Here is a 27,795-nt window from a genome sequence, read left to right as displayed (position 1 = left end):
ACCTTCATTTGTATTTTAACTTTTACCCCATGTCATATATAAATGAGTAAAATACACCCTCACATGATTTGATGTGTTACATATACTTTTTTTATAAAAAAAAATATAAAATCACATTTATTTCCTTATCTAAAAATTGTTGGATTTTGTATTTAAAATCCAATTTAACTAATAGATCAATGGTCTTGACTTTATTTAATTTGGATCAACGGTATAGATTTGAAATGGTATATTTGTATGAAATATATATTTAATATATTTATGTAGAGAGAGAGAGAGAGCGAGAGCGGAGGTGCAATGAAGGCGATGGATGGTTGGAGGTAGAGAGGCGGTAATGTGGATGAGAAAAGGAGGGCAGGGGATGGGAAGGCGAAGTGAACGGGAGAGGGGGACGGTAGTGGGGAAAGGGGTGGGCAAAGGAAGAGGGGGAGCGACAGGGAAACTGAGGGGGGCGAAAGAGGATGGGGAAGGGGAAGAGGGTCCTACGGCCTCAGTGGTGGGGGGCGATGGACGAGAAAGAGGAAGGAGGTCCTGCACTCGAGGCGGTGGGAGGCGGTGGCGGTGGAGGGGGTTAGGTTTTATTTATTTATTTTAATATATAATATTATAAATATATTATTATTATACATATATATTTATATATATAAAATAATATTTTATTTTTAGAACAAAATCATACTCAAAGTGCGTGCATTACACACCATCTTTGAAATTTTTGCTTTATTTTAAAAAATATTGGAGATATTTTTGTATCTCTTTTTCACAAAAATATTGTGCACATACCTCATATCACTCGGACCGCTTAAAATTTTCCCAATTTTATTATATATATGGGGTAAAATCTTGAATAATTTTCGAACCCTTCATTTGTTTCCTTTGATACACATACGAACAGAAATTAGCAAGTTCGCTTAACATGGCTGAAAGGGGAATCGGGTCACCGGGAAGTTCCATGCACGGAGTAACTGGCAAAGAACAAAGCTTCGCCTTCTCCGCGGCCAGAGATCAAACAGTCCCCACTGATTCAACAGCTCAATTTGCACTACCAGTTGATTCTGAACACAAGGCCACAGTTTTCAAGATTTATTCTTTTGCAAATCCGCACATGAGAGCTTTCCACCTCTCCTGGATTTCTTTCTTTACCTGCTTCGTCTCCACTTTTGCAGCTGCCCCCCTCGTTCCCATCATCCGCGACAACCTGAACCTGACAAAACGAGATATTGGGAATGCGGGCATAGCCTCCGTTTCAGGCAGCATTTTCTCAAGGCTAGTGATGGGAGCGGCCTGTGATTTGTTGGGCCCGAGATATGGGTGCGCGTTCTTGATCATGCTGTCGGCCCCAACAGTGTTTTGCATGTCATTTGTATCATCGGCAGGGGGATATGTGGCTGTCAGGTTCATGATTGGGTTCTCTCTGGCGACGTTTGTTTCATGCCAGTTCTGGATGAGCACTATGTTTAATGGTAAGATTATAGGGCTGGTTAATGGGACTGCCGCCGGGTGGGGGAATATGGGAGGAGGGGCGACTCAGCTGCTGATGCCGCTGCTTTATGAGGGGATCAAGAGAGCGGGAGCTACGCCATTTACTGCCTGGAGGATTGCGTTTTTCGTGCCTGGATGGATGCATGTGATCATGGGCTTCTTGGTTTTAGGCCTGGGACAAGATCTTCCGGATGGAAATCTTGGAACACTGCAGAAGCAAGGAGACGTTCCCAAAGATAAATTTTCCAAGGTCATTAATTTCATTTATAAGTTTCCATTAATAATCACAATTTAAGCCCTTTGAGCCCTGTCACGCATAAATATAAAACTTTGAGTTGCTTAACATTAAATATCAAAAGCCATATGTTAAAGGAGGAACAATTAGGACCTTCTCGAGAAACCCTTTTTAAATTCTCAAAATTAATATTCTATCTTATAATTGGCTTAAATGAGAAGTGTAGAGATTCCATTTGAGAGATTATTTGTGCTCAGGTACTTTGGTACGCCATTACAAACTACAGAACATGGATATTTGTTCTCCTGTATGGAATGTCCCTGGGCGTCGAATTAACCACGGATAACGTCATCGCCGAGTATTTTTTTGACAGGTTTGTATTAATGCTACATGACTAAGTTCTTTTCATATTGCTTAATTTCCAATGACCTATATCTATAATTGACTTCAACATGTAATTTATTTCCAGATTTGATCTCAATCTTCACACAGCCGGCACGATAGCAGCCACGTTCGGTATGGCCAACATAGTGTCCCGACCCGCCGGCGGGCTTATGTCCGATATGGCTGCACGGCGGTTTGGCATGAGGGGCAGGCTGTGGAACCTCTGGATTCTCCAAACACTTGGCGGAGTATTTTGCATTTGCCTAGGCCGAGCCAACACACTCCCACTTGCCGTCACATCAATGATCCTCTTCTCAATCGGCGCACAAGCCGCTTGCGGCGCCACCTTCGGCATCATCCCCTTTATCTCCCGGAGATCCCTCGGCGTCATCTCCGGTCTAACCGGCGCCGGAGGCAACTTCGGGGCTGGCCTGACGCAACTTCTGTTCTTCACGAGCTCAAAATACTCAACGGCGACGGGGCTGAGTCTGATGGGAATTATGATCGTTGCGTGCACAACGCCAGTGGCTTTGGTGCATTTTCCGCAGTGGGGAAGCATGTTTCTGCCGCCGAGTGAGAGGTGGAGCGAGGAGTATTACTATGGGAAGGAGTGGAACAAGGAAGAGAAGGAAAGGGGTCTGCATCAGGGAAGTCTGAAGTTTGCAGAGAACAGCCGCTCCGAGAGGGGCCGCCGGGTTGTTGCGGTGACGACGCCTCCTGATTCCATGCCGGCCTCTGCCTGAAAAAGGATATTGGAAATAATTTCTCGTGTAAGCTTATCGTTGTGATCGTGAGTGCTACTCTATAATTATGTGTTGAAACAAAAAATAGCTCATGAATATGCAAACAAACAGATAACGTACAGATCGCTAGGTTTGCAAAACACTTTCATCAAAATGTTTTGATTAACAAGAAAAACTCAAAAGGCTCATAAAAGTTCGATTTCACACCAATTTCTATCGGGTGGAAACCCCATTCGAGTTGGGTGGACTCTAAAAAATTAGAGAGAAAAGATAATAAGAAAACAAAATTGATGCAACATCAACATGCAAGATAAGTACATTCCTACTAACATTCTTAACTGACAATATAATTGAACTCCAACTCCACTAACTCTAATAACTGCGATTATGTAGAACTAATAAAGTAACTGAAATCAAGCCAAAATAAAACTATCCTCAAAATTAAAACAACTGCTAAACAAACACATCATCATTCCCAGCTCATTTAAGGCCTTGTCCGCAAGGCCTATTGAAGGGCTTTGGCTTGTTGAAAGTTGAAGGGTGCTCGTCTGCTTTGTGATTTTATCTAGTAGGCGGTGTTCAGAAAGTTGATCAGCACCGGATGACATCTCAAGATGGAGCGGGTAAAATGTATTGATTAGTAGACGGGTTTGACCCTTCAGTTAATAGAGCAAGGTATTGTGGAGTCGTGCATCGGTTACCTGGTTGGAATTTGTCTTCGCAATTAAAACAGAGGCCTTTGCCTCAATGTGGTTGTATTTCTGCAGTAGTAAGACGATGAATAGGAATCGGGTTGGAAATTTTGGTGGGAATGGTCGTGGTTGTAATGGAGACGGAGAAGAGCTAAAGATTGGTTCGGAGTCGCTCTGGTCCTTGCAGTTTAACTTCCACCAATTTCGCCAAACGTATGGCTTGGGATATGCTCGGGGGCCACAGGATGGCTAGCTCTTATTGAATGTTGTCGCGCAATCCACAAAGAAAGCAATTCAATATGGTTTCAGGATTGAGATGCAGAACTTGATTGCAAAGCGGCAAAAATGTAGACTAATAGTCCAAGATAGTTGCTGAGCTAAAAAGGTGCAGCTTGGTGATTGTCATAAGAGGTTGGTCAAAACTGTAGCTCAAAGCGCGAGTAAATTCTCCCCATGTGGGAATTTGAAGGTTCTGATCATACATTCACTTGAGCCAGTGCAGTACTTCTCGCTCCATATAAAATGGAGTTGCTTGTAACCGGTGCTCTGCCGAAACATGATAGTATGTATGATATTGTTCAGCTTAGAAAAGCCAATCAAGTGGGTCGATGCCATCAAAGGCGGGCAAATGGATTTTTGGTGGCTTGAGGTTGAGTACCGATTGGGATCCTGTAGCGGTGTCTTGCAATGGTGGAGATACGATGTTATTGGAGGAGGTACCAAGGTGGAAGTTTGATGAGGCATAGTGGTTTAAGGAAGTCGAAATCTTAGGGGCCAATTGAGGTTGTCTGCTTGAGATTTGGGAGTGTCAATCGGCCATCGCCACTATTAGTTTCTCATGACGCTGGTTAGCAACTCGTTCGTCCTTCAATTGTTGTGCTAGTTGCTGCGACGATTGCAGTTTGAATTCATTGAGAAGATCATGAGTCCGACCATGGCTTCTTCAATGAAAACACCAATGATGGAAACTCGATTGGATTCAGGTGGACTCCAGAAAGTTTAGAGAGAAGAGGTAATAAGAAAACAAGACTGCTCTAATTTTTCCATCAACATGCAAGATAAGTACATTCCTACTAACATTTTTAACTAACATGCAAGATTAATATGATTTACATATTAACTATGGAATTTATATTATACTGATGCAATATGATTGACACTTTATACTGTTAATTTTCAACTCGATTCATACAAAATTTTCACCTCTCTCCAGAAAATAATTTTCGGCCAATTGAGCAGAAAGCACAAGGAATAATCAAAATTATCTCATACTTAGGATTGGAAAATATTCTTTTGATTAATTAGTGAGCTAACACGCAATATCAAAATCATTACCGAAATTCAATTTTATCAGCATTCGCTTTTGATCATATTTCCAAAGATATTTTTCTTTTAAATATTTCAGCGATTCAATTAATATATCAATACGACTAAAATTAGTAATAAATTACATCTATTCAATAAATGCATTAATATGATTAAAAATAATAACAAATTATGATAAATTACATTTATTCAGTTAATGCATTAATATGACTAAAAATAATAACAAATTATAATAATTCACATAAAATAAGACAAATACACACACGTTCAATGGAACTTGAACCCATAAACTCAAATTTCTAAAATCAATTTGGTATCCATCAAACCACATTATTTCTCAAACTGTTTCCTTTTTTTAGTCCTATTTTGCTCAAAGTAAATACAATTTTCCCATAAACCATCTCCAGCGGAAAGTAAAAAAGCAGGTCATTATCAGTCAGGGATTGCCGAGTCTTCAGTTTATTTCCAAACTTAGGAACACATCAACATCTTTTTCAAGAACAATGAACAGACAGCGACTGGACCTTCCACATTCCATGTGAAATTATCAACACAAACTGAATAATCAACCATTACTTATTTCTTATCGCAAAAATGCAAATTGAAAACCATATATTGCCTCACAAACTCAATTGTGTGGGAGGGAAAAAATGGGAAAAAAAAAACCAACCTATGTATGTTTTCTTTTTTTAAAAATGATAATTACATAATTACTGTAAGATACCTGTACACGTTCAATGAAATTCAAACTCCTGAAAATTCCAATCTTAACCACTGGACTAAAACGATACGCCTCATATAATTCACTATCGTAAGCAATTACCAAAATAAAACGGGGCAGTCCCACATACTCTTGTCTATCAAAGAATCAAAGGCATATATATATCCCCCCTCAGTTATAGCTCATTGCCAGTGATCCCCAATTCGTACTTGTCCTAGATTTCCTCTTTCCAGCCATTTAAAATATACACCGGGCAGCTGCAGCTGCAGCTGCAGTTAGCAGCTCCTCCACTCCACCCCCTCTGCCCATATATGATCAAAGAGTTGTACGTAGCAAGTGAAATCAGTAGTTGATGGGTGAAAGTGAAGAGTGCGGGCGGCGGGTGAGTGTTTCGTGCAGATGTTTGGGGGAAAAATGCGGGCACTTGGCGAAGCAGCAGCAGACCAAAGTTTACATTCTTTGGCGTTGTATTGTGATGCTTGTGTGCTGGCATGACAAGAAATGAGCTGTAATTGAGAGATCATCACATTCACAGCCCTCCAATCCAAGCTTATATTTGATAGTACTTACGTATGTGTTATGTATAGTTTGCTTCACGCTTAGATGTTATCTGGAGAAGTTCGTACTTGATGTTAATTAATTTTTAAGATTTCATTTCAAGCATTTGATTATTTCTCAAGTGGATTAATTAATGTGGATCGTTTGAACCAAAGTACGGGAATTTATGCTGATATATGTATGTCTGCAATTGATAATCCACTTGAATACATGACCGACGAACCAACGCATAGAATGTAATAATCTCCAGTTGAATATGCAAGAAAAATACTAATATTGATTACATTCAGAGTATAGTACTACGTTGTTTATATAGAAGAACTAATATCTAAACCGGTCGTCAATTATGAGAACAAATTAGCAAACTAATTAAACCATCAAGAGCCATAATTAAGTGGAGAACGCCATCTCTCGATCAACTCAAGTGTTAGCCGTGTTTGTTGAGCGCAACGTACCCCGGAATTATTAATGGTGTGAAAGAAAAGCAAAGCTTCAAACTGCACAACTTAGTTTGTCATAGTAATTAAGAGCTTGGAAATTATAATTCAGATTGGATTTGGTTGGATTTGAACTAATTATATAATAACTGTAATACACTTGTCGTATGATTGATGTACATTTTAAAAAAATGACCAGTAACATAACAAGTGCATCACACTTGATTTGATTCAGCCGAATTTGTTTTGCATAATTTTTTTTCTTAAAAGCTCAATTATGTCTTAAATACTTGACATATTAACTTATGAAACCGCACATCATGAAATCGACATGTAAAGAACTATAATAATATAAAAAGGCTGAAATTGAGTCCCAAAATGCTTCAAGAATTTGAAGAAAAAGTGAAGGTGAAGGAGGAGAAATTGGAGAAGGGTAGCCGACAGCTCGAATCCATAGAAAAGACATGCCGGGCGGGGGGGCAGTAGGTGTACGACGAATCCCCAGGCATCATTATATAGTTGCTGTTAATTCCCTCCTCACAGGTTGATATGTATATATGAAAATTAATATGTGGGAAGTTGGAAGGGAAGAGGAACAAAGGTGAAAGGATAACACGTGCAATCATATCCTCACAAGCTTCAAATTAATTACCAGTACTATTTCACTTAAAGGTGGTGCTCACTGCTCTCTCTACCCTTTGAGAAATCAGAGGTCCTTTGTATAGTTCTCATAAAGTTGAGTGGGTTATTATGATGTGTGTATATATATATATATATATCCAGCTTTTAAGGTCCTATCGTTTCATGTGTGTAGTGATATAAGATATGATGTTGCAATTGAGGGTAAAAGAAGCATGTGATGTGATGTGATGACTTCCAAATTATGGCAAGTTTTGCAGCATTGTACCACTATCTCTGTGGCTTTGACATAAAAACAGGGGGCCCTCTAAATATCATGAGCCACTTAGGGCGTATTCATAAATCAATATTTGTTGCCACTTGCTTCCAAACGGGGGAGGAGGAGGAGGTAGGTCCCTGCAGTAAATGCTGTACAGGATTTGTAGGCCGATATGAATTCTCTGTTTTATTTGAATTATGATCTGTGTGTTTAGTAAACTTGCCTTCATTCTTAAATATTTATTTAATTTGAAAACGATGAAGGATCCATCAATAATTTAATTCTTCATTGTAATCTTTTCCGGGACCTTCGAGTAATTAGAACTTAAAATACAGGTGAAATCTTTCCCACAGATCAATCCTGCCCCTCCTTTCAGGGCAATTGAATGAAATAAATCCAGGGGCATAAGGAAAGCAATTAACACGGGGAGATGTAGACAACCTAACTATACAGGTCATCATCCTCGGCTGCTGCGGCAGCAGGAGCTGCAAAGGGATCAGCTCCGGTAGCAGCGCTACTGTTCTCATTAAACCGGAATTCAGAACCAAACCCCCTTGATTGCTGCAACGTCTGAGCAAATGCCTGGTACTTGCGAATGTCAGCATCACTGACACTCCTCCGAGCATACTTCATTGATTCCTCAAAATGAGCAGCCTTAATCTCAGCTACCTCGTCTTCAACGTCTTCCTCCATTGCCTCAGGATTCTCTCTTCTTCTCCTCTCCCTCTCAATATCCTGAGAAAGACAAAACTCAGTGTTTAGAGTTTTGATTCTGCAAAAGTATACAACGCCCTAAAATAGACGGTACTTACTTTTTCAATGTTCTCTCTGATAGCATATTTGCACGCACGTTGGCATATTTCTGTAATGTCAGCACCACTGAAACCTTGTGTGTATTTAGCAAGGGCTCTAAGGTCTACGTCTTTGGAGACAGGCGACTTTCTCAAGCATGCCTTGAAGATCTGAAGCCGTGAGTCCTCATCAGGGAGAGGGATGTAAATCAACTGATCAAGACGACCAGGACGGAGAAGTGCAGGATCAATTATATCAGGCCTGTTGGTGGCACCGATAATGAAAACAGTTTTCTTCGCGTTCATGCCATCCATTTCTGTCAGAAGCTGATTAAGTACTCTGTCAGCAGCACCACCGGCATCTCCTACACTGCTTCCTCTCTGCAAGAAGAGATAGTCAATGTATTGTAAGCTAGGAAAAAGAATCCTGTTCGTCTCAATTAGTACATATCCAGATTGTAAAACAAACCTGAGTTGCAATGGAGTCCAATTCATCAAAAAATAGGACACAAGGGGCAGATTGGCGAGCCTTGTCAAAAATCTCTCTAACATTTGCTTCACTCTCTCCAAACCACATAGTTAACAGTTCAGGACCCTTGACGCTGATAAAGTTTGCTTGACATTCATTGGCAATAGCCTTGGCTAGTAAAGTTTTTCCACATCCAGGAGGACCGTAGAAAAGAACCCCCTTGGAAGGTGACATACCAAACTTTTCAAACTTCTCAGGATGTTCCACTGGATATTGAACAGTCTACATCATGACAACACATCAAAAACATGAGTTTGAAGAGAATATCAAGACTTTGCAAAATGCACACGTAAAAAGGTTGGCAGCAAAAAACATCAACATTGAGAAGTATAGATACCTCTTGCAGTTCACGCTTGACATTCTCAAGGCCTCCAATATCTTCCCAGCTAACATTGGGCACTTCAACAACCTATAGATGACACATTATCAGATCCCAATCAGAATGAATTAAAAATCAGAAAACAAGGAGAAATTCGATAAGCAAACTTACAGTTTCACGCAGGGCAGAGGGATTGCTTATTCCAAGAGCAGTCTGGAAGTGCTCATTGGTGACAGCCATGGAGTTCAGTATCTCTGCATCAATGGAATCGTCTTCCAAGTCAATCACATCCATCTTCTCCCTGATGCACTGAAGGGCAGCCTCGGTACAAAGAGCAGCTAAGTCAGCACCGACAAATCCATGTGTGTTCTTGGCAATACTTTCCAAATCAACCTGCAAAATCATCCGGCAGTTTGATTGGCATTACAAAATCTTCTATAAAGTATGAGCCCAATTAACTCAAAAGAGGCTGAGACATTCTAGCTTACTTCATCAGCAAGCTTCATGTTTTTTGTATGGATACGGAGAACCTCAAGACGCCCAACTTCATCAGGAACACCAATGTCTATTTCCCTGTCAAATCTACCAAACCTTCTTAAGGCAGGGTCAATGCTATTGGGACGGTTTGTAGCACCAATTACAATAATATGGGCACGGGCTTTCAGTCCATCCATCAATGTCAAGAGTTGGGAAACAATTCTCCTCTCAACCTCTCCATTAGTTTTCTCTCTCTTTGGAGCAATTGAATCAATTTCATCAATGAATATGATGGATGGTGCATTTTTCTCAGCTTCTTCAAATGCCTTCCTCAGATTGCTTTCACTTTCTCCTGCCAATTTTGACATAATTTCTGGCCCATTGATACAGAAGAAAAAGGCACCAGTCTCATTGGCCACTGCTCTGGCAATTAAGGTCTTTCCAGATCCTGGAGGTCCGTAAAGCAATATTCCTTTTGGAGGCTTGACCCCAATTGATTTGAAAAGTTGTGGGTGCCTAAGTGGCAGCTCTACCAACTCACGAATCTGAGCCATCTGTTTGCGAACACCACCAACATCATCATAGCCAACCTCATCCAACCGATCCTCGTCCTCCCTTTTAATGGGTTCCCCCTCACAGAAGATCTCAGTGTCAGGGGCAACAACACAATACTCGGCAGGATCAGTCTCAATAACCTTGAACTCTACACTTCTCATTCCTCCCCTAACAAGAAACAGGTCCCCTTTCCTTACTGGACGGTATGCCTCAAGGAAATATGCTGAAAAAGGAAAAGGAAACATTTAGCACCCAGAAGAATTTACAGTACTGAAATGTTCTTTAATCTTTTCCTCAATGACACTTCCATCAAGCAGGAAAATCCGGCAGAATTCCAATATACAATCAAATAAGGAAATCAAAGCTGTCAACCACTGAGCGTATCTAATGGCTTCAGCGGAGAAACTATTCCATGCAGTTAACTTATCACTACATCTCTAGCAGGGGAGCATAATTTCTCTACTTTCAGTCAATTAGGAATATAGTAAGTCTGATTGAAACAGAAAAAGACAAGTGCTGATAGTATTATGCAAATGCGGAACACATAAAAAATATTAATCAGTCGAAGCAGAATAAGAACTAGATGACTAAAAATGCATTATGTGTCAAGGACTTACGCTTCAGGTAAGCATCAAAGAGATTTCCAGTAACACCTTCAACTGTGTCATCCACAGGAAGAATGTGCACACGCTTCCCATACTTCACATCAGCACATTGATGCACAGAAACCACATCTCCGAGCCTAACCCTGAGGTTGTTTCTAACAACCTTGTTCATTCGAATCTTTGGTTCATCACATGTATCATCAGCAAGGGCAATGCATACTGTATCCTTTCTTTTCTTACCCTACAAGCAAAAGAATAACTCATAAGCCAACATAAACGTGAAAATTTTACTACCAACATATGAATTTCCAAGCAATCAAACCAACAACATCAGGTTCTTAAATTTGTACAAATATAGGAACTAATGAAGAAAGTTTTGTTACTGACACATAATGCACACAGGAAAAAAATGACGATCAATATAGTGATATAAATTACATTCTCGCATGTAAACACTTAACTAGAACTCCAAATTACCAGAGGTAAAAGTCCCATCCATCAGAGGATCCAAATCCTGTTTCATAATTCAAAAGTTCTTCAACAATATCTCCTATTCAGTCTTACATATAGGCGTCGCCATGGCTATAATTTAAATCCGTAACTCTTGCACAAACTGATAACTTGCACTCAATGTAATTAGGGGAAGGAAAAAAAATCCCACATCATAAAACAACTATATCCAAAGGTAACCATATATATCAAAAAACCAAGTGATCTTACTTTTAAAACTAATTCTGATTGAACCCACATTGTAAACCCCATAAATCTTGAAACCCCATAACATCGCCCCAATTCGAACCGCCGTTAAAATAAACATTCAAGTAAAATACATTAAAGGGAAACAAACCCACGTATCAGTGGAACACAAGAACTCATTAAAAAGATGGGGAAGAAAAAAACAAAACCTTGATTAAGATAGTGTCGCCGCGGAAAAGCTGGAGCTTTTCCATAGTTTCAGGGTGAAGACACACCACGGAATTATCATCATTGACAGCCTCATCCACCACCAGCCGATTCGGCGCCTTTTTCCTCTCCAGAATCGCTGTACTAAAATCCCTCTTCGTACCCTTACTACACATTAGAAAAGAAAACCCACAAAAAGTAACATAAAATACCAATAGAAAAAAACAAGAATGTCATTCAAGATGGACAATCATGTATGTGCATATCGAGAGAAAAAAGTTACAGAGATCCGAACATGTGTGGGAATACTTACGCATCAGAGGATTCTGCTTGATTGCTCATGGTGTCGGATTGAGAGAAACAATCTTGGTTAAGGTTTTGGCGTGATGAATGTATTGAGGAATGTGAATGAGAGATCTGGGAATTAGGGGTGAGAAGTATCAAATATATAGAGAAGATGGGCTCTGTTTCTTGTTAGGAAAGAAAGGTAAAATTTAAAAACTACTCGTGTAACTTTGATGCTTTTTCTCGACTGTTGCTTGAGCCAGGTGGACTACACGTCAGGTCTTTGTGGACTTTTGGAAAATATTTAATGTATATTTTAATAATTACACAATAAATATATTATATGATTAGTTGTTACTCATCAAATTTGATTTGAAGTAAGAAATTTTGCGTGGGTATTTAGATTATCCAATTCTCTGTCATTATCTAAAAACATTATTATTTATTACTATTGTCCTACATTTAATTTAGAGTGAATATAAAAGCAATGGAATACTTATTTTGATTGTTCAAGTGAGTATTCTGGGATACAGTTTCAAAATTTTCATTCTTGAAAACAGAGTAGTCTACTTTTGGGTTCAAAAAGCAAGGCTGAAGTGTAAAGTATGTAGATGGGCAAAGACTTGCAAAAAAGAGCCCAAAAATCAAGTTGCGGTGAGCTATTAAAAGTTCACTTGGGCTTTGCTTGTAATCCTGTCTCATTAATATTCTTCGCAACTTGAAACTCAAACATGAATCCCTTAATTCTCAAACAAGTTGACATAAAATCATTGCAACATTGAATTCTATTACAGCATAATTAAACATAAACACCCTTACAACTTAAAGGGACAGAAATCCTGTACGATGCCGTTGGTAAAGATAGCATTCTTTGATGTCAAAACATGCAATCACTGTTTCTATGATTTCATCCCATGTTTCTCCACTCTTCAAACCAACTTCGTCCCGGTTAATGGATATGCCATCATAAAGATTAACCCTATCTTCCAATCATCAACCAATAGTTTTCGATTGGGAGCTGATCATACTATATCGAATCACAAATCATTGGAACACCGTACCCTATGCTTTCCAGTATCGAATTTCAACCACAGTGTATCAAAATTCCTTTGATTGCTGGATTGGAAAGGACAGCGTTTTGATTGCACCATGAATCAACCCTCTTGCCTTAATATTATCCTCAAATTCAACTAGTAAAATATTTGTGTTGTCGTCGATGGAGCCAACAATCTTGGGCCAGATTGCCCAAATAAAGCTTACTTCACTTAGGAGAAGTCCTTGAGCTATTGCACCAATTACCTGCTTATTGGTTTGAACGAAGCTACCAAATGAGACATACAAGACTGACCCGGGAGGCTTGGAGCCAAGCCATTTGGTACAGTTTATTTCAGAACGCAGGCTCTTGAGACAATATTCACTAGGTTGTACTTCTTGGCAATGGTTTCTGGTCTATGAACAAAGTGTATCAGCAACCAATAGAATGATAGATACGAGTTCATCGACTCAAGATGAAAAATCATGCAACAGTGACTCCCCGAGCTCAACCACATGTTATGAATCCTGTCGAATTTCAGAGCAAAACCTTCCGGGATTTTAATGTATAAGACCAGAATTGCGGGCTTCAGAGGAAGAGATATGCTTGACTAGTACTATTGGTGGTAGTTACAATAATTTTGGTGGGCATATCCAGTATCAAGAAAAGTGAAGGCAAAGTCCTTTGAAGCTAGCTTGATATCGAGATGGACAAATGGATTGAGTGTTGGACACATGATTCTAACATGTTTTGTATATATGCATGAATATAATTTGGAAATAAATGTATACTAAATAAAAAATGTTTAAATATAGACTATTCTTCATATATATTCATGTGTTATTTAAGTAGCTTATCCTAATAGATTATATTAATCACATATATAAATATAAATGCGGTGATTAATTATAGAAATATCTATCTGAAGTATAATATATATTAACATTAAAGAAGCAATTGAATGTTTTTGCATGATGTGTATGTATAAGCACATTGATGTTTTTTTAACTGAGATTTGATTGGTAATCCTGTCTCATTATTATGCTTAGCAACTTGAGAGTCAAATTTCTTATTGGAATTGCATCATAAATCTCTCAGTGTCGAACAAGTTACATCAATTAATCCAAACTATAGACCAATATATATGATTGTTATGGTGATTATCGTTACAGAAAATTGACTCACTTTTAGAACAATGAAATACCAATACTCCTACAACTTTGGTGAACAAAAAGGACTAGTAACAATAATATAATACAGACAACATTATATTCCTAGATGTCAAAATATGTAATTCCGACATTTTCTCAATTCCACAAGAACATCTGAATTTCTGATGATACATTCTCCTTCTAAGCATGCATTTTATGTCTTAAATCCTGGATAAATTGATCAAAATTTCGGTTGGACGATCCCTCCTCAGCCAACGCATCATGCAGTATGCTCCTGAATTTCATCATCTCATTCCTGATGCCAACTGATGTTTTTTCGCACATTAGCTGCTTAATCTTCGATGCTACTTCTGCCCCATTAACAGATACGCCATCACAGAGATTAACTCCAATCTTCCAATTATCAACCACCAATTTTCGGTTAGTGGGCTGATCATACATTATCGGATAACAAATCATTGGAACACCACATGACATGCTTTCCAATATTGAATTCCACCCGCAGTGTGTTAGAAATCCTCCAACTGCTGGATTGGAGAGGACGGCATTTTGATTGCACCAGGGGACAATTAACCCTTTATCCTTAATATTATCCTCAAATCCATCTGGTAAAACATTTTCATTGTCATCAGTGGAGCTAACAATCTTGGGGCGAATTGCCCAAATAAAACTTACTTCACTAAGGAGAAGTCCTTGAGCTATCGCTTCAATTATCTGCTTATTGGTCTGAACAATGCTACCAAATGAGACATACAAGACTGAGCCGGGAGGCTTTGATTCGAGCCATTTGGAGCAGTCTATTTCAAAGAATAGGCTCTTGGATACACGGGTTTTGATACACTCAGAGGACAAATTGACAGGACCTATTGCATATGTTGGTTGTTTTTGGTTCAGGATAGATAGAGTGTAGAGTTCTAGTTCTTGCACTGTGTTGTGTAAGATGAAATCTGCCTTCTTAACCTCCTCAAATGCCTTGATAAGAATCTTGTGAGTGACTGTTGTGGTGTCAACTTCATGAAGATACGGCATCAAGTCCTTGTTACTAATCAACTCAACTCCAGGAATGTAATCAATGGAGTACAAGGGATCATCTGATAATCATCAAAGATGTCGAAAATACAATTTATCTAGTTGTGATATAGGAAATATGCAAAAATTCCACATGAAATTTTTTTTTGTAAATTACTCTTTTATGTTTTTTGAAATAAAGCAAAATACCATCCCATAACCAGTGGTGTAATACGAGTGCCCCCGGCATTTGTGCAAAATTTTTAAATAATAAAATCTTATGTATATATATATATTAATAAAAATATAATTATATAGACATACTTTTTTCATCTTGTTCAGTCGTCGCTCTCCCTCCCTTCAGTGCTGCGGCGCCGCTGTCGCCCCCCTATCACCACCCTCCCTTTCAAATTGTTGATTTGAATTAAATAAAATTTACACAATTGATCTATTAATTAAATTTGTTTTGAGGTTGAAATCAAGATTCAAGTTTTGAAATCAGAACATAGATAACATTTCAAATAAAAAATAAGAAATAAAAATGCGCATGTAACCCACACTATATGTGTTAGGTGTATTTTTATTTTATTTTAAAAAATATAAAAAGATAATTTACTTTATTTTCTTTTTTCTTTGTTTCTTACTTGGAGTTTTTTTTGCTGTAAATTGGAATTAACCCAATGAAGATATATTATATATTGTCGGGAAAAATAATTACAATTGTTTGGGAATTTAAATTTCAAGACCACCTAAAATTTTTCAAGATGGTTGACGTCATATATAAGATAGATGAAATGGGAAATGCAAGAAGGGAAAGCTGGGCAGATTCGGGATAATAAAAAGACACACCTGTACGTGGGAAATGACCATTTGTACTTAGAAGGTCGAAGTAATAATTACTAATAGCAAATACCAAGGCTGGCTCTGTCCAGAATGAGACGTTCACTAGGTTGTACTTCTTGGCAATCGTTGCAGGCCATGAATAAACAGTATCAGCAACCAGGAACGGCACCAACGACGGGTCAGACGACTCGATCAAATTCCCAATAAATTCATCGACACGAGATGGAAAATCATGGAACATAGACTCCCAGTACTCGTCGATGTTATGGATTCTGTCGAATTCCAAAGGAAAGCCATCGGAGATGGTCGTGTAACGTATATCAAGGCCCGAATCACGAGCTTCAGAGAAGATATCAACCTCGTTGCTATTACTTGTGCTGTTACGCTTCTGGTAGGATTTGGATATTCGATGGTGAGCATCTTCAGTATGAACAAAAGTGATGGTAAAGCCCTTTGAAGCTAGCTTGATTGCGAGATGGGTAAATGGGTTGGCGTGACCTTGGTAAGGGACTGCAATCATGATAGCATGTAGCTTCACGGCATATTTCTCCCCCATTTTTCTCTGGATGATCGAACTCAAGATAGGCCCATCGACTACTATCCTAAGTTCCCTTGGAATTGTAATATCTCCTATGATTATAAAGGTAAATAATCCAATGAAACATCTCATGGACGTCACTTTCGTTCACTTACAGATGCCGCCGGGTTTGACGTATTGGTCGACTGGGCAACGGGAAGTTTTAATTGAAAGTGACTTTAGCAGAATATGAGTTAAAGGGTAAATTACAGCAACTTTTCCTGAAGTTCGGCATAATTAATAATTTTTCAAACAAAAAAAAGATATTCATAATTATGTCAAACTTTAAAGAAGGTAGTTGTAATTTACCCTATGAATTAACTATATGACAAATATAATACATTTATTATGTTATTAATATAAAATTTAAGAAAAATAATCAATTACACTAAATATACTATATTTAATTTGTAATTAATTTGATTTAATCGAACTAAATTCAAATAAAAATTTTTATTTATCAAGCTACCAAAATGTTTCCAATGTAAAACGAAACATCCCACCACTTGGTAGTGCCGTATTGAATTGGGATTCATATGGTCACAGATTTTCAAAGCGTTAAATGTATGCTTCTGGACCATCTCTAGGAGTGGGGTTAATTTGATTAATTTGCGTTAAATGTTCTGGACCATCTCTAGGAGTGGGGTTAATTTGATTAATTTGAAGGGGACACCGGTTTTGGTTGTGCCTATGATATATCAAATACATTACGTAAGTGAAATTTATTTTTGTTATAGAAAAAATAGTAAAAATTGATATGTGAAGAAAATATATTAAATTATTCCTATATCTTTTTATTTATTAAAGAGAAAGACCTGAATATGGTCAGTAGTGTAATGCACACGTCTCTTCTTTGTTTTTTTAAGTAATTTTTAAATAATATTTAAAATATAATATATACTAATATAATATTTAGAATAATAATATATTTTTTAATTTTTCATCTTCTTTCCCAATCCCAACATTTCCTCTTTGTTCTTTAGTCGGATTGCCACTGATCTTGCTCGAAATCAGTGATATGGAATGAGCGACCTCACAACAATTGACTAACTCCACCAAGATCAAGTGTTTGGGTTCCTGAGAATAGGACAATTAAATGAGCTCGTCGGGCACGTCCCCGACAACGATCCTCCGACGCTCAAGTTAGGTTGATCGAGGAAAAAGTATACGATTAAATGTGTAGATCGAAGTGTTTAAGCATTTAATTACCTCGAAATGTGGGTCTTGGGGTATTTATAAGGTTTAGCTGGATACTGTTGAATGGGCCACGTGGCCTTATCTTGCTAGCTTATGTCTCTGATCGGACGGTTATCGTTGCCGGGGTCTTCAAGTGGGTAGCTGGATTCGGGTCGAGTCCGCTCCGACCCTACCGATACAAAAGACGCGAATCCAAGATGAAAAGGCTTAAATGCCCTTAATGAAGGGTATTTTGGGCATTTCTCATGTATACTCATCAGCCACCTTCTCATATACTTTTATAGTGATTATCATTGCAAAAATTTGACTCACTTTTAGAACAATGATATACCAACTCCTACAACTTTGGTGAACAAAAAGGACTTGTAACAATAATATAATACACACAATATTATATTTCGTGTTGTCAAAGTATGTATTCTGACATTTTTTCAATTCCACAAGAACATCTAGATTTCTGATGATACATTCTCTTTCTAAACATGCATTTTATGTTTTAAGTCCTGGATAAATTGATCAAAATTTCTATTGGACGATCCCTCCTCAGCCAACGCATCATGCAGTATGCTCCTGAGTTTCATCATCTCATTCCTGATGTCAACTGATGTTTTTTCGCACATTAGCTGCTTAATCTTTGATGCTACTTCTGCCCCATTAATCGATATGCCATCACAGAGATTAACTCCAATCTTCCAATCATCAACCACCAATTTTCGGTTAGTAGGCTGATCATACATTACCGGATAACAAATCATTGGAACACCACATGACATACTTTCCAATATTGAATTCCACCCGCAGTGTGTCAGAAATCCTCCAACTGCTGGATCGGAGAGGACGGCATTTTGATTGCACCAGGGGACAATCAACCCTTTATCCTTAATATTATCCTCAAATCCAGCTGGTAAAACATTTTCACTGTCATCAATCGAGCTAACAATCTTGGGGCGAATTGCCCAAACAAAACTTACTTCACTAAGGAGAAGTCCTTGAGCTATCGCTTCAATTATCTGCTTATTGGTCTGAACAATGCTACCAAATGAGACATACAAGACTGAGCCGGGAGGCTTTGATTCGAGCCATTTGGAGCAGTCTACTTCAAAGAGCAGGCTCTTGGGCACACGGGTTTTGATACACTCAGAGGACAAATTGACAGGACCTATTGCATATGTTGGCTGTTTTTCGTTCAGGATAGAGTGTAGAGTTCTAGTTCTTGCACTGTGTTGTGTAAGATGAAATCTGCCTTCTTATCCTCCTCAAATGCCTTGATAAGAATCTTGTGAGTGACTGTTGTGGTGTCCACTTCATGAAGATACGGCATCAAGTCCTTGTTACTGATCGACTCAACTCCAGGAATGTAATCAATCGAGTACACGAGATCATCTGATAATCATCCAAGATGGCAAAATACAATTTATATGGTTGTGATATAGGAAATCTGCAAAAATACCATGTGGAAATTTTTTTTGCAAATTACTCTTTGATGTTTTCTGAAATAAAACAAAATACCCTTGTATAGCCAGTGGTGTAATACGAGCGCCCGTCTGCAAGATTTTTAAATAATAATATAGTATATATATTTAATATATTAATATTTATATATAAAAATGTAATTAGGTATATTTTTTTTAATCTTGTTTCTTAGTCGTCGCTCTCCCTCCCTTCAGTGATGCCGCGCCGCTGCTGCCCACCACCCTCCCTTTCAAATTGTTAATTTGAATTAAATAAAATTTACACAATTGATCTATTAGTTAAATTTGTTTATGAAGTTGAAATCAAGATTCAAAATTTTAAATCACAACATAAATAACGTTTCAAATCAAAAATAAGAAAAAAAAAATGTGCATGTAACCCACTATATATATATGTGAGGTGTGTTTTATTTTATTTTAAAACATATAAAGAAATAATTTATTTATTTTTTCTTTACCTGGAGTTTTTTTACTATAAATTGGAATTAACCCAATGAAGATATATTATATATTGTCGGGACAAATAAAATAATTACAATGGTTTTGGTTCTAGACCACTTAAAATTTTTCAAGATGGTTGACGTCATGTGTAAGATAGATGAAATGGGAAATGCAAGAAGGCAAAGCTGGGCAGATTCGGGATAATAAAAAGACATACCTGTACGTGGAAAATGACCATTTGTACTTAGATGGTCGTAGTAATAATTATTAATAGCAAACACCAAGGCTGGTGCTGGCCAGAATGACACGTTCACTAGGTTGTACTTCTTGGCAATTGTTGCAGCCCATGAATAAACAATATCAGCAACCAAGAACGGCACCAACGACGGATCAGACGACTCGATCAAATTGCCAATAAATTCATCGACACGAGATGGAAAATCATGCAACATAGACTCTCAGTACTCGTCGATGTTATTGACTCTGTCGAATTCCAAAGGAAAACCATCGGAGATGGTCGTGTAATGTATGTCAAGGCCCGAATCACGAGCTTCAGAGAAGATATCGACCTCGTTGCTACTACTTGTGCTGTTACGCTCCTGGTAGGATTTGGATATTCGATGGTGAGCATCTTCAGTATGAACAAAAGTGATGGTAAAGCCCTTTGAAGCTAGCTTGATTGCGAGATGGGTAAACGGGTTGGCGTGACCTTGGTAAGGGACTGAAATCATGATTGCATGTGGCTTCAAGGTACATTTCTCCCCCATTTTTCTCTGGATGATCGAACTCAAGATAGGCCGATCAACTACTGTCCTAAGCTCCCTTGGAATTGTAATATCTCCAATGATTATAGAGGTAAATAATCCAATAAAAACATCTCACGGACGTCACTTTCGTTCACTTAGAGAATGCCGGCGGGTTTGATGTATTGGCCGACTGGGTAACGGGATTTTTAATTCAAACCGATTTTAGCAAAATATGAATTAAGAGTAAATTATAATCACTTCCTCAAAAATTTGGTATAATTATAAATACTTTTTTATTATTTAAAAAATTATAAAATAACTCCCTCAATTTAACTTCCGTCCAACAACGAACCCATATTCCGCTAGGTTTCTAAACAATTTTTGTGGTGGACTCATCAAAATGCCCATTTGAATTATAAATTATAATCTTATATATTCTTTACAATCTTTTAAATATATAATTTTTATTTTTTTAAAAATTTTTTAATAAGAATAAAATAGTAATATCCACCTCAGTTTTTAGGGGTTACATAATTATTTTTCATTTGAGGGGATGTTTATAATTTTTTAAACACCGAGTAAGTATAATTTACCCTATAAATTAATTATATGATAAATATAATACATTTATTATGTTATTAATATAAAATTTAAGAAACATAATCAACTACACTAAATATACTATATTTAATTTATTATTATTTGATTTAATCAAACTAAATTCAAATAAAATTTCTTATTTATTGACGTACCAAAATGTTTCCAATGTAAAACGAAACATCCCACCACTTGGAATTGCGATTCATTTGGTCAAAGATTTTCAAAGCGTTAAATGTATGCTTCTGGACCATCTCCAGCCGTGGGGTTAATTTAATCAATTTGAAGGGGCCACCAGTTTTGGTTGTGCCCATGATATATCAAATACATTATGTAAGTGTAATTTATTTTTTGTGAATGAAAAAATGAGTAAAAAAAAAAAATGATACGTGAAAAAAAAATTATATTATTCCCATATCCTTTTTTTAATAAAGAGAAAGATTCGAAAACGGTAAGTAGCGTAATGCACTCGTCCTTCTTTGTCTTTAAGTAATTTTTAAATAATATTTAATATACTAATATAATATTTAGAATAATAATATATTTTTTAATTTTTCATCTTCTTTCTCAATCCCCACATTTCCTCTTTGTTCTTTTGTTGGATTGCGGCCCTCTCCCCCGCCACTAGCCCTTCCCCTTAATGTCATCGCCACCCGCTCTCCTGTATAATACATGTACATTTATTTATTTCCTACAAATACATATTTTACTAAACTCATACTAGCTAGTATTAATATTTAATTGAAAGAAAAATAGCAACATAAATAAATATAAAACAGTGATTCATTTCCAAAAGTTGAATAGAAAAATCCAATTATGATCTTTTTAGTTGTTTAACTTGCGTTATATTCCGACATCATGATATTTCTAAATGTCAAAATATGTAGTTCAGACATTTTGTCAATTCTTAAAAAACAACTAGATTGTTGATGATACATTCTCTTTCCCAACATGCATTTTATGTCTTAAGTCCTGGATAAATTGATCAAAGTTTCTGTTGGACGATCCCTCCTCAGACAAAGCATCATGCAGTACGCTTCTGAATTTCATTATCTCATTCCTGATGCCAATCGATGTTTTTTCACACATTAGCTGCTTAATCTTCAAAGCTATTTCTGCCCCATCTACCGAAACACCATCACAGAGATTAACTCCAATTTTCCAATCATCAACCACCAATTTTCGGTTAGTAGGCTGATCATACATTATCGGATAACAAATCAGCGGAATACCGTACCACATGCTCTCCAATATTGAATTCCATCCACAGTGCGTCAAAAATCCTCCAACTGCTGGATTGGAAAAAACAGCATTTTGATCGCACCAGGGGACAACCAACCCTTTATCCTTTAAATTATCCTCAAATCCAGCTGGTAAAACATTTTTGTTGTCATCAATGGAACGGACAATCTTGGGACGAATTACCCAAATAAAACTTACTTCACTGAGGAGAAGTCCTTGAGCTATCGCTTCAATTACCTGCTTATTGGTCGGAACATTGCTACCAAATGAGACATACAAGACTGAGCTGGGAGGCTTTGATCCAAGCCATTTGGAGCAATCTATTTCAAAGAGCAGGCTCTTGGAAACGCGGGTTTTGATACAGTCAGGAGAAAAGCTGACAGGCCCTATTGCATATGTTGGCTGTTTTTGGTTCAGGGTTGATAGAGTGTGCTGTTCTAGTTCTTGTAGTGTGTTGTGTAAGATGAAATCTGCCTTCTTAACCTCCTCGAATACCCTCAGAAGAACCTTGTGAACGATTGTTGTGGTGTCCGCTTCTCGAAGATACGGCATCAAGTCCTTGCTACTAATCGATTCAACTCCAGGAATGTAATCAATGGAGTACAAGGGATCATCTGGTAATCATTAAATATATATATATATATATATATATATATGGTCGGATTATTGTGATATAATAAATAGTAACAATGTTTTGGAATTTAAAGTTCAAGATCTAAACATACTGTTTGGTTTCATTTTTGAACCATCTCTGAGATGGGTTAAAATATGGACAATGCTTGTCTTGATTTGTTTTGAAAGTTTTGGTAGTATTTTGAAATGTTTTGAAACATTATCTCATTTATTTTTTGACAAAATAAGTCTACACTAATTATAAACCTTACAATTAAAAAAATTATATACATACTCATATATATATATATATAAAAGAGACATGATTTGACAATAAATAGTAGTTTTTGTATCCCACTAAATAACATCAAATATAGCATACTTATTTTATATTATCTCCAAAAATAAATCCAAATATTAACAATATCTTTAACACATATATTTTTGTTTTTCACTTTCTATTTTCACTATTTTGATTTCATTTTTCACTAGAGGGAAAAGGCAGGGGAAATTCGGGAGATGAAAAGACACACCTGTAGGTGGAAAATGTCCATTTGCTCTAAGATGATCGAAGAAATAATAATTAATGGCCAACACTGCCGCTGGCCCTGTCCAGAAGGAGACATTTACTAGGTTGTACTTCTTCGCAATTGTTGCAGGCCATGGATAAATAGCATCAGCAACCAAGAACGGCAACAACTCCGGATCAAACGACTCAATCAAATTCCCAATAAACTCATCGACACGAGATGGAAAATCATGAAGTATAGACTCCCAGTACTCGTTGACGTTTTGGTCTCTGTCGAATTCGAGAGGAAAACCATCAGCGATGGTCGTGTAACGTATGTCAAGGCCCGAATCACGAGCTTCCGAGAAGATATCGACCTCGTCACTACTACTTGTGCTGTTAAGCTTCTGGTAGGATTTGGATATTCTATGGTGAGCATCTTGGGTATGAACAAAAGTGATGGTAAAGCCCTTTGAAGCTAGCTTGATCGCGAGATGGGTAAATGGGTTGGCGTGACCCTGATAAGGCACTGAAATCATGATTGCATGTGGCTTCACTGCAAATTTCTCACCCATTTTTGTCTGAATATCCAACTCAAGAATGACCCGTCTACTCTTATCCTAAGTTCCTTTTTGAACTTTGATAAGGTTTCCAATAAAAATATATCACATCCACGTCACTTTCTTTAACTTGGACAGTACCCCGCGTGTTTGAAGTATTGGTTGATTAGTTTGGCATGCCAAAAGGTTTCAATTTCAAATGGAAAAAGACATCTCCCATTACTTTGTAGTTCCGTGTGGAATAGCAATTCATTTATTTAAGATTCGTTTGGCTCAATAACAGAACGAAGGGAGTGGAAAAATTTTAGTTTTGATTAAGTTGTTTCGTATGAATGAAATTTGACTAAATTCCTCAAATATTTTTTCTTTTTTTTGGTACGAACAAATTAAATGAGAAAGAAAGACTAATTTTTAAAATTTTACTAATTATGCATTTCTTTTTATTTTGTATCAGAAAATAAACAAGTTAATATTATACTGAAATAATTTTAAATTACTAAAAATTTAAAAATATTAGTAATAAAAATATTCATCAAATAAGAAAATAGTATTTTTTATATGATTATCTTTTCTCTAAAATTATATTAGGGTATTATTAGTAGGAAAAGAAAAAAAGGACTAGAAGAAAATTATATATATGAGTACTAAAATAAATAAAAATAAAATATATATATATTATTTATTTTTTTGGCCTTATACGTTCACTTTGATTTCAATTTCCAATGGAAACAAATTTAGATTTTAAAGAAATTTCATATACATCAAATTTTACTTTGTTTCGTCTATTCTCCCTAACCATACGCCAAATTTTTTTTTATGCTTTCCTTTGCCTTCCACTTTTTTTCATACTTTATTTTTTCACTCCAATCAAACAAGTTTAGTAAAATATGTTTGGAATACTTAATTAAATACAAACATCTGAGGCCTAATATAAATAGCAAAAATTAAAGTTACAAGAAGTGACTAGTACTTGTGTCCTGGCTTCTGCCATGAACTTTTGCCCTCAAATCCTTAAGAAATTGATTGAAATTTCTGTGGGTCGATCCGTCTTCAGCCAATGCGTTCTGCAATATAGTCCTGATTTTCTTTATCTCATCCCTCAACCCGTTCGATATTTCTCCACTCATCAACTGCTTGATTTTCTCAGCAACTTCTTTCCTATCAATAGATGATCCATCACAAAGATTAATCCCGATCTTCCAATCATCGACCACTAGTTTCCTGTTAGTAGGCTGATCAGCGTAAAACGGGAAACATATCATTGGAACGCCGCACCATATACTCTCCAGTATCGAATTCCACCCACAATGTGTTAAAAATCCTCCAATTGCTGGACTTGATAACACTGAATTTTGGTTACACCATGAAACAATCAGTCCTCGACCTCTTATCTCATTCTTGAACCCATCAGGCAAGACATCTGTATTTTCCCGAAGCACCAATACAAAGTTTACTTCACTGAGTAGAAGCCCGTTAGCTATTTCGTCCACTAGCTGCTTGGTAATCTGAGCAAGACTGCCAAACGAGATGTACAAAACTGAGCCGGCAGGCTTGGAGTTCAGCCATTCTGTGCAGTCTGTTTCGGACCACAGGCTCTTGGGAACAACGGTTTTGGTGAAATCAGTGGAGAAGTTTATAGAGCCAATTGCGTAACTCGGCTGCTTTTTGTTTAGAGCCAGCAGCGTTTCGTGTTCGAGTTCATTCACCGTATTGATTAAGATGAAATCAGCGTGCTTTACTTGATCAAATGCCTTGAATACAATCTGATGGATAACTGTTGTTATGTGGGCATCCTGAAGATAGGACATCAAGTCCTTTGTTTTAATGGACTGAACTCCTGGGACAAAATCAATGAGATCCTCCTGATTACCTGATAATTATCAAACAAACATAACAGTCATATTGATAAAGTTTCAGCTCATAATGACTAAATATTCATAGGGAAACGCAGAATTGGGGAAAAACATACGTACCTTTGGAAGGGAAAAAGCCGTTTTCTCTAAGGAGATCCAAGTGATAGTCTATGGAAAACACCAGAGCTGGTTCTGTCCAGAACGAAACATTCAAGATGTTAAATTCCTCAGCAATAGATGCAGGCCATGAATAGAAAGTATCAGCAACCAAGAAAGGGACCAAAGATTCATTTGATTGGATTATCCTTCCAACTAATTCATGTACACGAGATGGAAAATCGCGTAAAATAGCTTCCCAGTACTCGTTGAAGTTGAGAATCCTGTCGTAGTCCAGGGGAAAGCCATCAGAAATTGTCATGTAACGTATGTCAAGACCCGATTGACGTGCCCCAGAGAAGAAATCTTCATCATCAACATGAGTAATGTTGTGGTGGGCTTTGGACAACATGTGGTGAATAAACTCAGTGTGGACAAAAGTAACTGTAAAACCATTTGAAGCAAGCTTGAGAGCCAGATTGATGAATGGGGTAATATGACCTTGGAACGAGAACGCAATCATGATCGCGTGAAGCTTTCTCTCAGCCATTCTTTGACTTAAATTCTTCCTGCAAGAATAACCGTACTGGAAAAAATATTAGTACATTGTCTGCAATGACAGAGTTAGTTTATAGATGAGATGATATTAGGGCCGGCAAATTGGCGGTTGGATCGGGTTCAAATGGGTTTGATTCAAAATGAATCAGGTTTAAAATAGATCTTAGTGTCAAAATGAGTTGGGTTGCAAATAGGTAGGGTCGGATTAATATAAACTATTTTATTAATTTGAATCTAAATATTCTAAAAATTCAAACAATGAAAAAAAAATAATATTTGAACTATTGAAAAATGTAATTTTTACTTGTAATATAATACGTCTAAACTTATATTACATGTCATTTCTGTCTAATAACCATGTGCTTTAATATTCATTTGTTAAATCATAAAGTAAAAAAATCTACTAAATATCTAATTAACAAAATACTACATTTTATCAAAATAATTCATAACATTTTGAATGCTCATCTTAAATGAACACCAAACCGTACAATCAAATTTTCATATATATGTGTCAGAGAAAAAAGGTTGTATGTGTGATAGAGATAGAGATGGGAGAGTGTGTGCGTGTATATGAAGGAAAATGAGTTGTAAGCATTTTTTTTTTTTTTTGGTCTGTGTGTATGTGTGTGTGAGTGTAGAAAAAGAAGGTTGTGTGAGAGAGAGATATGAGAGTATGTGCGTATATGAAGCAAAATGAGTTGTGAGTTTGTGTCTCAGAAATATATGTGAGAGAGTCATGTGAGAATATAAAAATGAGAAAATTATGAATTCTTTTAGTTATTTTTAATTTAGTTCATGGGTTGAACTTATTAAAATTTACATTAAACCCATTATCAATTAATATTGAATTTATTATCAACTTATATCCAATATATACAAAATATAATTTTATTTAATTTCAACCTATCTCAACTCATTTTAAAATATAACCAACTCAATCCAAAACCACCCCGATGATATTAATGCATGGTTGGTTGTTTACGAGGCGGCATCCTTGGAGAAGCTGATAGAGAAACATAAAGGCGAGTCAAGGAAGACTGAACATATAAACGTATTTGTAATCTTTGTTGCTTAGTTAGCAGAATTGTCATGTTGTTCGTTGCTGGTTGGCTGCTCTAAGAGGCATATTTTCAAGCTGCCGAACATTATGTTTAACCAAAATGATGTCCGACAAAGTGAACCTAATAGACATAGACACAAACTTGTGAATCAATGCTTTCTGGAAGCCCCACAGACCATTTAACGCAGCTTTCACATGGATGGCTCAATATTCCGCTCAAGGTTAGCATGTACTAGAATAAGGTAAATCGTAGCCGGACAAAGAGGCGTTAATTACG

The 27,795-nt window shown here is 37.0% G+C and overlaps 6 protein-coding genes across 6 annotated transcripts; 1 reads left to right on the top strand and 5 right to left on the bottom strand.

Moving 5' to 3' along the window:
* Positions 770 to 3,039, top strand: LOC105174283 (high affinity nitrate transporter 2.4-like). Its single transcript, XM_011096328.2, has 3 exons — positions 770 to 1,732; positions 1,975 to 2,090; positions 2,187 to 3,039. The coding sequence occupies exons 1-3, from the start codon at positions 917 to 919 to the stop codon at positions 2,842 to 2,844; spliced, it is 1,590 nt and encodes a 529-aa protein (XP_011094630.1). The 5' UTR covers positions 770 to 916; the 3' UTR covers positions 2,845 to 3,039.
* On the bottom strand, positions 7,737 to 12,127 carry LOC105174282 (cell division cycle protein 48 homolog). The gene is made up of 9 exons (XM_011096326.2): positions 11,969 to 12,127; positions 11,658 to 11,823; positions 10,765 to 10,993; positions 9,604 to 10,370; positions 9,287 to 9,508; positions 9,134 to 9,205; positions 8,737 to 9,018; positions 8,289 to 8,648; positions 7,737 to 8,211 (listed from the first exon to the last, which is right to left on the bottom strand). The coding sequence occupies exons 1-9, from the start codon at positions 11,995 to 11,997 to the stop codon at positions 7,918 to 7,920; spliced, it is 2,421 nt and encodes an 806-aa protein (XP_011094628.1). The 5' UTR covers positions 11,998 to 12,127; the 3' UTR covers positions 7,737 to 7,917.
* LOC105174360 (UDP-glycosyltransferase 86A1-like) lies at positions 14,221 to 16,595 on the bottom strand. Its single transcript, XM_011096438.2, has 2 exons — positions 16,003 to 16,595; positions 14,221 to 15,236 (listed from the first exon to the last, which is right to left on the bottom strand). The coding sequence occupies exons 1-2, from the start codon at positions 16,550 to 16,552 to the stop codon at positions 14,326 to 14,328; spliced, it is 1,461 nt and encodes a 486-aa protein (XP_011094740.1). The 5' UTR covers positions 16,553 to 16,595; the 3' UTR covers positions 14,221 to 14,325.
* On the bottom strand, positions 18,247 to 20,135 carry LOC105174359 (UDP-glycosyltransferase 86A1-like). The gene is made up of 3 exons (XM_011096437.1): positions 19,901 to 20,135; positions 19,014 to 19,153; positions 18,247 to 18,945 (listed from the first exon to the last, which is right to left on the bottom strand). Exons 1-3 carry the CDS (start codon positions 20,133 to 20,135, stop codon positions 18,247 to 18,249), a joined length of 1,074 nt encoding a protein of 357 aa, XP_011094739.1.
* LOC105174358 (UDP-glycosyltransferase 86A1-like) lies at positions 21,859 to 24,022 on the bottom strand. The gene is made up of 2 exons (XM_011096436.2): positions 23,414 to 24,022; positions 21,859 to 22,882 (listed from the first exon to the last, which is right to left on the bottom strand). Exons 1-2 carry the CDS (start codon positions 23,961 to 23,963, stop codon positions 21,945 to 21,947), a joined length of 1,488 nt encoding a protein of 495 aa, XP_011094738.1. The 5' UTR covers positions 23,964 to 24,022; the 3' UTR covers positions 21,859 to 21,944.
* Positions 24,825 to 26,569, bottom strand: LOC105174281 (UDP-glycosyltransferase 86A1-like). The gene is made up of 2 exons (XM_011096325.2): positions 25,922 to 26,569; positions 24,825 to 25,818 (listed from the first exon to the last, which is right to left on the bottom strand). Exons 1-2 carry the CDS (start codon positions 26,445 to 26,447, stop codon positions 24,899 to 24,901), a joined length of 1,446 nt encoding a protein of 481 aa, XP_011094627.1. The 5' UTR covers positions 26,448 to 26,569; the 3' UTR covers positions 24,825 to 24,898.

This window comes from Sesamum indicum, linkage group LG11 (assembly GCF_000512975.1).
Source record: "Sesamum indicum cultivar Zhongzhi No. 13 linkage group LG11, S_indicum_v1.0, whole genome shotgun sequence".
In the NCBI taxonomy this organism is placed as follows: Eukaryota; Viridiplantae; Streptophyta; class Magnoliopsida; order Lamiales; family Pedaliaceae; genus Sesamum; species Sesamum indicum.
Note: the sequence above shows the minus strand (reverse complement) of the source record. Positions and strands in the feature narration are given on the sequence as shown.